The following is a 12,836-nucleotide window of genomic DNA, read 5'->3' as shown; positions in this document are numbered from 1 at the left end:
TTAATAATTACCTATCCTTAATCTGTCTCCGATCTATCCAGCTATACCATTGTTTCCATACCTTATAAAATATTCAAGCTTCCTTATCTTTTAAACTCAAGCGTTAATTTATCCATTTCAGCACAATTCATAACTTTTTGTATAACCAGCTCCTCTGGGGTGTATGTGGCTGTTTCCAACATTGGGCAAAGGAGGACCTGGCAGCAATCAATATGTGTAATAAATAATAAGTATTTTGTGCTCTTTACGTATTTTTTTTTTGAAGATTCCTCAATAGGGAAGAAGTCCACCTGTCTTTAAATGGCCAAGCTTGAAAACTCCGATTTAGAGCAATGCACCAACAAGGGTTGCAAACAAGATCTATAACCCTTCTTAAATCTTGAGATCCTTCGCCCCTTTCAAGGTTGAAGACAAGCCAGAAGGAATGCAACCTTTTGGGGGCATAAGAAACTCTATTCCCTCCCTTTTCAGGATATCAGAAGAAAGACAGAATACAACGGCTTACCCATGTATAAGTGATCTTCGGTGGGGTCATCCAGTACCTGCCAGCAATGAGGAAGACAAAACGGGATGCTGCATCTTAGCTACACCCATGCCATGAAATTCCCCTAGTAAACATAGATTTGAACGTTGGAAAAAGAAACTTCTCATTAACTTCTGGCCAATCTTTCTGGTGGTTGAAGTGGGTCCAGAATGGAAACCTATCCGCTCACCCACTTCTCCTGTGAAATGCCACCGGACTGGCACGTGATACCCCAACGCTACAGACACATTCTGGAAACACAACACCCCCTGCCTCCGGTTTCAAGGTCAGCCTCACCTCCACCAGCTTGACAATGTTTGGGTGGTCCAGCTTCTTCAAGATGGCGATCTCTTGGTAGACCTGCTCAATGGGTCCTCTGGGTTGGCAGAAGCCTTCCAGGGGCAGTTTTGCACCCCGGGGAGGAGGCCGGCCTAAGGGAGAAGATACGGAGGTGATGAGAAGGGGGGGGCATCCCTACCTGGGATCAGTGCCGATGGGGAAAACCAACTTGGCCCCAATGTCCAATTATCCTCAGCTGGAAATCAAACTCTTAAAGAAAACAGTTTACGGAGGGAGTAAATGCAGTCCGCACCCAAAGTAAATTCGAAATAAAAAACTAAACATAAAACACACTGAAGGAATTAGTACAGTAGGCACGTAGATGATTAATTGCAGACTTCTACCAGACAACGCAGCTGCCCCAGTTGGGAGGAAGCCAAAACACAGATAAGCTCCGACAAGAATAAAACACATTTTGCTTCCACCACTGGGCCATACGCAGTTTGTCCTTTTAAACAGTCCTCACAGCTGCAGCCCATGAAGGGGATCAGGGCCTCTTCCTTCCCCGTAGACCACGCCATTCACGTTTCTCCCTTATCCTCTCCTCCCTGCATGCCCTAGGATTGAAGAGCGGATGGGCCTGGGTCTTCCTCTGACTTGTGCCCTTCCTCAGTTTCCTCCACAACCTCCAGAGCCACACTTCCATTCCCTGTCGGCTGTTCTTCCTCTCCCTCGGAGTCAGATTCCAACAGGGGCATGACAGGTTTGGTCAGCCTTAGAAGGTAGACCAGGCAGGAAAGGCCACCAGGGGAGCAAATTCTACTTTACAGTAGCAGAAATGTGCAAGTCTGAAAGTGCCATTCTCCCATCCCCCGTCTCCTTTACAGCCTGAGAAACTAGAGTCTCTTCTGAGCTTTTCTCCAACCATTATGTAGCTGAGGGCTAGGCTGTCTCTTATCTACGTGTCCTCCCAAGGCCATTCCCACATGCCATTTACAAGCTTGGATTGAGTATGGTAAAGCAGGGACAATCCCAACAAATTGCTTTCTTCCCCTCACCCCCTTACCTCACCCCCTTACCGCCATCTGCACATCCCAACTTACGTGGGAAGCCTGCTTGTCTCATCAGCTTCTTCTTCGAAAGCACTTTCATTGCCTGCAGGAGGCAAGGAGATTGTGTTGAGTTGCTGGGGAACAAAACAACTTTGCAACGCAACCCAAAAATTAATTGCTGGTTGCTCCAAAACGGTTTTCAATTTGAGTTCTACACTGCTTGTTCTTTCTAGGGTATTCTAGATCTGCACTGCAAATTATTCTAGGAATAAAACCGACACACAGGATTAAATAAAATTAAATTCCAGTGCTGTGCAAAAATTGCGGATTCTCCCTTACCGAAACTCATCGCCTAACTCCACCCTCCCCTTCCTTTAGTTCAAAAACTTCCTTCTTTTTTCTTAGGTTGAACCGACTCAATCCGTGACAGCTAATGAGTGCTTACTCACATAGTAAGTGTTGTCATCTTCATTGTACGCCAGCTTCACAACACCGTAGGAGCCCTGTGGAAAAAAAACAAAACCACACACACACACACACACACACAAACGGTAGGTGAAGAAAACAGGAGGGAAACAAGAGTTTCCCTAAATGTTGCTGGAATGATTGACAAGTTCTTTTTATTGGTATGTTTATTTACAGAGGCAGAAGGTCAGACGGTGTCCACCCCAAATACGCAACAGCTATGCAAGGACGTGTTTGTGTATGTGTGTGTGTGTGCGCGATTACCTTTCCAATTTCATCCTTCAGAGTGTATTGATTGAGCTGCACACAATCCTGAGAAAGATGAAAAACAGGGGCAGAATGAACGACCAACATCGATAGCAAAACAACCTGCCATTAAGCCATAATTCTTCCTCTTCCTCCCCCTTGGGTATCATAAAACCTCCTCCATTCGCACAGTTAAGTTACTGCTACTTGTTTCCATAGAAGCCACCAACATGTGGTGTGTGGGTGTGAGTACACACACACACACACATATAAACAGAGGAGCATCTGCCAGGGATGAATTGCCCAGGACTCCGGCTACTGTTATTCCCAACCTTGACTTCAAAACAACTTGGAAGACATTCAGCTGCCTATGTTTTAACTTGTGCACTTATAACCTGATTATTTATATTTTTTATATTGATATTTGTTTAGACTTGCAGGTCGCCCTCGAATTACGACCACAAGGGAGCCCAAGGCTTCTGTTGCTAAGCGAGGCGTTTGCTGAGTTGGAGAAACTGGATTCGCCTTAGCAACGGCGTGGTTAATTTAACGGCTGCAGGGATCCCCTTAACCCTTGTGGTGAAGAAAAGCCGCAAATAGGACCAAACCTCACTGAACAAATGTCTAATTTAGCAAGGTAAATTTCGGGCTCTGTTGTGGTCTAATGTCTAAGATGGACATCTCAGAACTGTCATTTGGGACAGATGGACAGATGGACATCTTAGAACCGTCATTTGTGACAGATGGACATCTGGACATCTTAGAATCGTCATTTGTGACAGATGGACATCTTAGAACTGTCATTTGCGACAGATGGACAACTATGTCAATGTTCTCAGTAAATAAATAAACATAAAATGAATATATTTGCTCAATATGTTTCCTCCTTTGATAGCTGGGAAGAACCAAGAACAAAAAAAAATGGCAGAAAGAGAAATAGGGGTTTCCAAGCCCCCAGACCCTTCAGCCTTTGGGAACAACTCTGCAGTTTTAAGGATCCTGGGAGAAGAAGAAAAAAAAAATAGCCCCAAGTCCAGAAATGCATTGGACGCTACTCTTCTGCTTTGACGTAGAGGAGCTAATGCACCGTTCGATCGTCCGGTCTTTGCTTAAAATGCAGTGGGCTTAATTGGAAGGGAAGTGCTCCAGAAAGCCTCAGGCACTCATTCTGCCAACGATCAAAGGTGCGGCTCCACTCACCACTACCTGGAGCCTTAATGGCAGAAGATACATTGCCTGCAAGGTCTCGGAATCAACGTTTCCCAACCTCGGCAGCTTTAAGAGGTGTGGACCAACTTCCTTTTCTTTTCTTTCTTTCTTTCTTTCTTTTTTTCTTTCTTTCTTTCTTTCTTTCTTTCTTTCTTTCTTTCTTTCTTTCTTTCTTTCTTTCTTTCTTTCTTTCCTTTCCTTTCCTTTCCCCTTTCCTTTCCTTTCCTTTCCCTTCCTTCTTTCCTTCCTTCCATTTAATCCACCCATCATCCTATCTATCTATCTATCTATCTATCTATCTATCTATCTATCTATCTATCTATCGTCTATCTCTTTTATTTATTATCTATCTATCTATCTATCTATCTATCTATCTATCTATCCATCCATCCATCCATCCATCCATCCATCCATCCATCATCTAGCTCTATCTGCCTGCCTACCTACCTACCAATCTACTTATCTACCTATCCATCCATATAGCTGCCCATCTTAGAAAAAGTGAGCTGTAAAGGACAAAAAGGTTATAAAACGGTACTAATAGTTCCAATTATTATTGGTTTTTCTTTTCTTTTTTCCTCAAATCTTTTCTCATATTGTTAAAATAATTCAACGTACTTTTTTTTTTAACAGTTCCATTTCTTAACAATATACTGGGAAAAAAATAGCCATACAATTCTCCGTAATTCTGTCATCCATGTTGTATTTCTGCACCCTTTTGTTCTCCTTTCTCCTTCCTCTTTTTCATTCCCCACCACTTTTCCTTCTCCTTTTCAAAACGATGAGCAGAGTCAACAAACCAAAGGTGGGATTCAGCCAGTTCTGACCGATTCTGGAGAACCAGCAGCAGAAATTTTGTGTAGTTTGAAGAAACGGCCAATCCCACCTCTGACTGGCCCCGCCAACCCCATCTATTCTCTGCCTCCCATCGAGTCCTAGCTAATCAGGTGGGTCTCCTTTGGTTGCCCTGCACGGGAGAACGGAGCTGGAAAGCAGGTTAGTGCGGTGGGGAGGGAAGGGGGACTTTGCAGTATATCCTTCCCCTGCCACGCCCACCAAGGCACGCCCACACCACACCCACCACGCCATGCCCACCAAGCCACACCACGCCCGCCACGCCCACCAAGCCACACCACGCCACACCACGGCCACCAAGCCACGCCCACAGAACCGGTAGTAAACATTTTTGAATCCCACCACGGCAACAAACTCTGCTCCCGTTTCCTTCTCTTACCTGCAACCCCGTGATGGACACTCTGTGGGACTCGATGGTGGGCCTCCGGGGCAGACGCGGGGAGGAGTGTGGGGAGGTGACAGGGGAGTAAGGAAGGGAAGGATAAATGTAGCGGCCATTGACCCCCATGTTCCCGCTGGGGGACTGGACGGAGGGGGACCTTTCCTGCAAGGACAGCTTGCGACTTGAAAGGTTGACTTTGATCCAAGGTTCCCTGGTGTCCCTGGAGGAAGTCCTTGAAGGGTCAGCCGGGCCTGGTTCTCCGAGGTCTCCAGGGGTGAGAAGGCTCTGCTCCTCTCCTGGCTCCATGGGTTCCTCATCCCCCAGCCCCTCCAGCTGACCTGGGGTGGGACTGGGAGGCGCGTCGTACTCCGCAACCACCCCGAAGGACTCCATGGTGCTCCTTGAAGAGGTCACATTTTTAGTTCTGTCGAGCAGGAAGGCTCCTCTTGCGCGAGGCCAAGGGAGTCACGGCCGAGGAGGAGCTTTGCGGGGGCAGGCCAGATGGGAGGCACACGGGAGCATTATGGGCTGGCCAGCTGAAGGCCTGTGCTGCGAGAGCTGCTGGATCAGGACGAAGGAGAGACAAGACCAAGCAGGTGAAGTTGAGATGGACAACAGGCGAAGCCAAAAACTACAACCGGCAGAAGCTGTAATGCCCGGGTTCACATAAGACGAATCAAGTGTATCGTGGCTTAGAACGAAGGATTTATCCAGCCGATATGGGGGTTACAACATGAACCCGTGATCTGTGCAACTCTTGGGTCTTTCTGAGCTTGGTTGCTTGCTTGCAGACGTTTCCTGACCCAACTAGGGAACATCATCAGAGTTTGTTAATGGCAGTGATGATGTTCCCCAGTTGGGTCATGAAACGTCTTCAAGAAAACATCCAAGCTCAGAGAGCTCCAAGGACCCCATAGTCCGTCCTTCCTTCCTTCCTCCTCCTCCTCCCCCTCCCCACTCATAAACCCAACTCTCTTCTAACACTGATGATGTGACCTAGTTGGGTCATGAAACGTCTCCAAGAAAACCACCCAGCTCAGGGATCACCCAGGATTCCACAGTTCAACCCTGAGTTCCTGAGATTCTCTTCTATGGGAAGCCCCGATCTGAGAGCTGAACCCACAGGAAAAAAACAGAGGAAAATGCCGCTCAGTCCAGGAGCCTTCCTCTATTTTCAGAATTGCAACTGTGAGAAGCTACAGTCAAGCATACCTCAGGATGACAGTCCTTTTTTTTTCTTTTTTACTCGTGCAGATTTTAAAAGTGAAATAAAACAAACTCATTTCTTGCTTCTCTCTAAGCTGTGAGAAACCATAAGCGGGAATTAGAAACACACGAGGAGCAATTTAACGCTTTTGAAGAGGAAGCAAAGGACTCCTCAAAGTTAGAACCGCTCCTTAAAATGCTTGTTTGAATTCCACCCTCAGGCCAAGCAATTCTGAATCTCTCCTCACGAGAAATACCCATTGGGTTAATTCATAATAAGTGAGGAAAGCAATGTGGGCAGGTGAGTGACAGGTGCCGAGAATTCTTTTATTCCTTCTAAACAACTGTGCATTGAAACACCCACCTTGTTCCTCCTCACCCAGAACAGGGGACTGACAGATTTACCACTCACCTCCCCTATTTAACTTTTTTTTTAAAAAAAAATGCAATTTCTAATGCAACAATTAAAAAAGAGAGAGAAATCTCTTCGTCTTGTGCAGACTATCGCTGGGTATTCGGGCCTCAGTTCTCAGGCAGAGCACATCAAGTTTAAGAGGCATCGAAGGCCAGAGAGATCCTGAGGTTTGGGCAGAAGGAGACTGGGGTTCCCACGGATTTTAGACTTTCAGGATACAGCTGGAAGAAAACGAGGTTTCCCCCTGTGCTCTGTTTAGCAAGATGGCTTGGGAATTATTCAGACATTCAGAAGAGGAGTGGGTAAAAAAATGCTTGTAGGAAAATGATCTGAAATTAAAAAGAGAAGCTGGGTTATAAAACAGCCTTTGGCTCTGAACCGATGGCCTCGGACGGCTACCTTTTACAGTTGGGATGAGCTTGAAAACTCCCCACTATATAACGCTCTCTCTATTCTCCTTATAGAGTTCTAAAATTTCCCCAAAGCCATTATGCAGATGCTTAAAAGCAATTCGGAGAGAATGAGAGCAGAGATAATGAAGCATAATGAAAAGACTTATCCAGGCTGAATTAAGGATGACATTCAGTCACAGATCAGAAACTGGGGGAGAAAAGACAGGCTGGCTTGATGGAATATTGATGAACCGTGGTTTGTTTCCATTGTGATCCAGCCCGTTGATATGGCACTAAGACGTGAGCTTAAGGAAACCAAGAAGGTCTTACAATGCACCCATTGGGCCGAATCATGTTGCTTAACCACTATTCATGGAATCAACCATAGGTTCTAAACATCATCGCCCATGATGGCTGGGGAATTCTGGGAGTTGAAGTCCACCCGTCTTACAATGGCCAAGGTTAAGAAGCACTGCCTTAGAGAAACAGGGGATCTCATCCTAGGTCTAGACAAGGGCCTTCAAACTTGGCAGGTTTAAGACTTGTGGGCTTCAACTCCCAGAATTCCCGAGCTAACATGACTGGGAAGGAATTCTGGGAGTTGAAGTGTTCAAGTCTTAAAGCTGTCAAGTTTGAAGACCCCTGATTGATCTATCTATCTATCTATCTATCTATCTATCTATCTATCTATCTATCTATCTATCTATCTATCTATCTATCTATCTAATCTATCTATCTATCTAATCTATCTACCTATCTACCTACCTACCTATCATCTCTCTCTCTCCGTACCTACCTACCTATTTATCTATCAATCTATCTATCATCTATCACAAGGGTCTTCAAACTTGGCAACTTTAAGACTTGTGGACTTCAACTCCCAGAATTCCCAAGCTAACATGACTGGGGGAGGAATTCTGGGAGTTGGAAGTCCACAAGTCTTAAAGCTGTCAAGTTTGAAGACCCTCCTGGTCTAGGACCTCAAAAAGCTTTCCGAGGTCTCTTTGGGAGTTCCACTGTTGGTCAAAAGTGGGGAATTCTGGGAGATGGAAGTCCTCCCGTCTTAAAGTTGGCCAAAGTCGGATAACGTTGCTTTAACAGAGGCCTTTGGAGAAAGCAACCGCTGCATGGAGGTCGCCTTGGACGGTGGCCTTTTGGTTTGGTAGGCCCACCTTCTGGCTACCTGCATGCAAAAGGGAAGATGGTTGAACCCATCTAGGTCCGTCCTTCCCTGCAGACCTGGTGGAGGAAAGGCAGCCTCTGATGAGGCTGGTCTTTCAGGGAAGGTGCAAATAGCGTTGACCACTGTGGAAGAAGATTCCTGGGTCTTTAAGGGTTGAGCTACACCTGCCAGAACTGGTCCTTCTGAGTTGCAAGCAAGCTGTGGCTTCCAAGTCCTCCTCCTCCTCCTCCTGCTACCTTGATCCGACTACCTTCTCAACAGGCTTCCGTGGGAACCACGTTTCAGCCTTCGGCTCGTCTCCAAAGCCCACACAGAATCTGAAACTTAAATTCCAGGAGGACTTCCTCTTTTCAGGCCCACACGCTTGGGGAGAACATACGTCCTTGCAACAATGAAGTCTAAGCGGGGGAAGACCGAAGGGAAAGGAAACAAAAGGCCCAGCCTTCAACTCATGGCGCGCTTGTCCAAGCCACATGCCTTTGCTTCCCTGCGCTCCCTTCTCCCTCCCTGCGCTCCCTCTCTCGCCAGCCCACGGAATGTGGGAATCTGGAGAGATAAGACTTTGCAGCTTGCAAAAAAAAAAAGGGGGGACAGGAGATAAAACAGGAGAACAAGGACACACACACACAGAGAGAGAGAGAGAGAGAGAGAGAGAGAGAGAGAAGAGAAGCAACTTGGAAGGAGGCAAAGCACAAGGAGGATCTGTGCAAACGTGTCTTTTTCTTTCTTTTCTTTTTCCTTCCTTTCTCCCTCCCTCTCATCCCTATTTCCTTCCTTCCTCATTTTTACTGTATCTCCTCCCTCCCTCCCTATCTTCTTTCCTTCCTTTCCCATCTACTTCCTTCCTGCTTTCCCTTTCCCCTTCTCTTCCCCTTCCCCTTCCTTCCTTCCTTCTCTCCTTCCCTCCCTCCTTTCCCTTTCCTTCTTTCCTGTCCCTTTCCCCTTCCCCTTCCTTCCTTCCCTCCTTCCACTTCCTTCCTGTCCCTTTCCCTTCTCTTCTCCTTCCTTCCTTCCTTCCTTCCTTCCTTCCTTCCTTCCTTCCTCCTCCCTCCCTCCTTTCCCTTTCCTTCTTTCCTGTCCCTTTCCCCTTCTCCTTCCTTCCTTCCCTCCTTCCACTTCCTTCCTGTCCCTTTCCCTTCTCTTCCCCTTCCTTCCTTCCTTCCTTCCTTCCTTCCTTCCTTCCTTCCTTCCTCCTTTCCTTCCTTCTTTCCTGTCCTTTCCCCTTCCCTTCCTTCCTTCCCTCCTTCCACTTCCTTCCTGTCCCTTTCCCTTCTCTTCCCTTCCTTCCTTCCTTTCCTTCCTTCCTTCCTTCCTTCCTTCCTTTCCTTCCTTCGTTCCTTTCCCTTTCTCCTTCCTTCTTTCCTGTCCCTTTCCCCTTCCCCTTCCTTCCTTCCTCCTTCCACTTCCTTCCTGTCCTTTCCCCTTCTCTTCCTTCCTTCCTTCCTTCCTTCCTTCCTTCCTTCCTTCCTTCCTTCCCTCCCTCCTCCCTCCCTCCCTCCCTCCCTCCTTTCCCTTCCCTCCCTCCCTCCCTGCCTCTTGTTGCTTCTCCCATTTATCCATCCCAAATTCCAGCTTCTGGAACTTTTCATGCCTGCTGCAGGATCCAATCTTGTTCTGGAGAATTCAGAAAGAGCCCGGTTGCTCCAAAGCCCGCCCCCCCCCACACACACACCAGCCACACTGTGTGGCTCTCAAGGACCTGAACCGGAGGCGTGTATGTACGTAGAACTGCACAGAAGGTACATTTTTTGCCTATCAGGAAAAAAAGCCTCAAGGCTGCTCGAAAATAACAGCAACAATGACAACAGCAGCAGCAGCTTTGGCTCCTAAAAAGAAAGCCAGAACTTAAGGAGCGAGTCCAAAGAGAAGAAGGAGGTTTATTTCTGAATTTTGTGCCCTTGTGAAGAGGAGGAAGGTTTCTGAGCCGGAGGCACCGGTTGACAAAAGCCAGACGCTTCCTCAACAAACACAAAATTAACTTCCACTCTATGATTATGATTATTATTATTATTTAAATCGTTTCTTGCACCCTAACAAGACAGGAGCAGATTCCCATTTGCACAGAGATTTGCACCCACCAAAGCCAGATAGGAGAGGAAATAAGAGCACCCCCCACTCTATAAACAATTTGCCTCGATGGGCACTTCGGTTTTTTCCCCAGATTCGGCACGCTCCTTCCGGCTGAGGTTAAGAACGCTCAGGCGTCCGGCGGGGACGTGAGAGAGCTGTGCCGTACCGTCTGGGTGTGTGATTGTCACACAGGTACACATCGCGTCCCCTTCGGTGCACCAGGCTAGTGCTAGCTGATGGGGAGGGCAGGAGGACAGGAGCTGGCTGGCTTGTTTTAAATTTCTGGCCCCAATTTCTGGGCAAAAACCACGTTACAGTGCAAAACCAGGTTAGAGATACGCGTTCTAAATCATCATTTGTCAACCTTGGTGGCTTGAAGAGGGGTGGAACTCAGCTCCCAGAATTCCCCAGCCAGCATAGCTGGCTGGGGAATTCTGGGAGCTGAGTTCCACCCTCTTCAAGCCACCAAGGTTGACAAACGCTGCTTTAAAGAGTTTGCAAAGAGTTGTGCGCCATTGGTCAACCTCAAGACGCGCCCAACCAAAACTCTTGTCAGCTCCGCACTTGTCTGCCGAAGATTAAAACAAACCTTGGATTCTTCTTCCTTCTGAGATACCTGGACAGGTCCTAGCCCTGCCCAGGTCATTCAGGACAGGCAAGTTTTAACTGAATGAGACCAGAACGAACGCTTCTCCTCCCCATCGGGCCGCCAATAAATCGTGGGTTTCAACCGCCCTCCGGAGCGCCCGCTGTAAATTCTCCGTCCTTCCTAGCACTCCAGCTAGGCTTCCCCTCTGCACCGACAAGACAAGCAGATCGGGCCCCGTGCCCCAGAGAGGGGGCTTCCTCCGCTCGGTTCCCTCCTGACCGGCTGTGCCCTCAGTGCTCTGCACGTACCCAACAGTTCAACCCCTTTCAAACTTGGAAAGAGAGAGAGAAGAAGAAGAAGAAGAAAAAAGGACAACGGCTGTCCTTCGAGACCCAGAGAAGGACGTGGGGACATCCTTCCTCCCCCTCTTTCTGCAGGCAAACAAAAGAGAGGGAGAGGGAGGGAGAGGGAGGGAGGGGAGAAAAGAGAGAGGGAGAGGGAATGAGGGAGAGGGAGGGAGAGGGAGAGAGACAGAGAGAGAGAGAGAGGAAGAGGGAGGGAGAGGGAGGGAGAGAGAGGGGGAGCGAGGGAGGGAGGGAGAGGAGAGAGATGGAGAGAGAGGGAGATGGAGCGAGGGAGAGAGAGGAAGAGGGAGGGAGAGAGAGGGAGAGAGAGGGAGAGAGGGAGAGGAGAGAGAGAGAGATGGAGAGAGAGAGAGAGGAGAGAGAAGGGAGAGAGGGAAGAGGAGAGGGAGAGAGGAGAGAGAGAGAGGAGAGGGCAAGGGAGGGAGAGGAAGAGAGAGAGATGGAGGGAGGGAGAGAGAGGAGAGGGAGGGAGAGGGAGAGGGGAGAGATGAGAGAGAGAGGAGAGAGAGGAGAGAGGAGCGAGAGAGAGAGAGAAGAGGGAGAGAGAGGGAGGGGAGAGAGAGGGGAAGGAGGGAGAGGGAGAGAGGGGAGAAGGAGGGAGAGAGAGGAGAGAGGAGAGAGAGGAGCGAGGGAGAAAGGAGAGAGAGGGAGGGAGGGAGAGGAGAGAGAGAGAGAGGAAGGAGGAGGGAGAGAGAGGGAAGAGAGGAGGGAGGGAGAGGAGAGAGATGGAGAGAGGGGAGAGAGAGATGGAGCGAGGGAGAGAGAGAGGAGAGGGAGGGAGAGGGAGAGAGAGGGGAGAGAGAGGGGGGAGGGAGAGGGAGAGAGACGGAGAGAGAGGAGAGAGAGACGGAGCGAGGGAGAGAGAGGGAAGAGGGAGGGAGAGGGAGGGAGAGAGGGGGGAACGAGGGAGAGAGACGGAGAGAGAGGGAGAGAGACGGAGCGAGGGAGAGAGAGGAAGAGGGAGAGGAGAGGGAGGGAGAGAGGGGGAGCAAGGGAGAGGGAGAGGGGAGGGAGGGGGAGAGAAATAGGTAGCATTGGACAGGGCTGGGTTTTATTCTCCTCAAAGCGGGAGTATCCTCCTCCCAGTGGATCCCTTCCTCTGGCAGATTCCCCTTCTAGCTCTGCGTGGCCCTTCCTGGTCCCCCCAGACAGATGTTAGCTGCAAGGGGGATTCCCTCCGAAAGCCTCTCCAGCACTAACCAGGCGCTTGCTCCCCTTTCTCCAAGAGGTCCAGATGTTTCGGGTGGGAGGCGAGCACCAAAAGCATCTCTGCCCCCCCCTTCTCCCCAGATATCTAGGGGCTGCACCCCTCCCTTTCAACCCCCTCCCACCCTGGGATAGAAAGTAAGGCAGGGGAAGGAAAGATGCCCCCAATCCCACGCTCACCCTCCCTCCTCCTCCTCCTCCTCCTCCTCCACCACCACCAACGCAGCCTACCTGCCTGTGGCTCCAACTGGCCGGCGGAGAGAGGCAGCTACAGCCCTGGCGGTCCCCGCAGCCTGTCTGGGAAGGTCTCCATTGCACGACAACGGCCAGCCAGACGCCCCAGATGCTGGCAGCTGCACCCCGATTGGCTGCGCCCGCAGCTTTTCCTGTCTAGAAAGT

General features: G+C 49.1%; 1 protein-coding gene across 1 annotated transcript in view; it reads right to left on the bottom strand.

The window, feature by feature from the left end:
- CAMKK2 (calcium/calmodulin dependent protein kinase kinase 2) overlaps window positions 1–12,836 on the bottom strand; it is a 22,609-nt gene extending 9,773 nt beyond the window's left edge. The window contains exons 1-7 of the mRNA XM_087942556.1: window positions 12,669–12,836; window positions 5,009–5,569; window positions 2,584–2,631; window positions 2,304–2,357; window positions 1,906–1,957; window positions 821–954; window positions 506–542 (exon numbers count right to left, since the gene is read on the bottom strand). Of these exons, the coding sequence (XP_087798682.1) occupies window positions 506–542; window positions 821–954; window positions 1,906–1,957; window positions 2,304–2,357; window positions 2,584–2,631; window positions 5,009–5,404 (721 nt within the window). The 5' untranslated portion in view covers window positions 5,405–5,569; window positions 12,669–12,836. The remainder of the gene's footprint in view (window positions 1–505; window positions 543–820; window positions 955–1,905; window positions 1,958–2,303; window positions 2,358–2,583; window positions 2,632–5,008; window positions 5,570–12,668) is intronic.

This window comes from Notechis scutatus, chromosome 13, assembly GCF_049901735.1.
Source record: "Notechis scutatus isolate UNSWTSFEM ecotype Mainland chromosome 13, rNotScu1.2, whole genome shotgun sequence".
NCBI lineage: Eukaryota > Metazoa > Chordata > Lepidosauria > Squamata > Elapidae > Notechis > Notechis scutatus.
The sequence above is the reverse complement of the archived record's forward strand: the minus strand, read 5'-3'. Positions and strand labels throughout refer to the sequence as shown.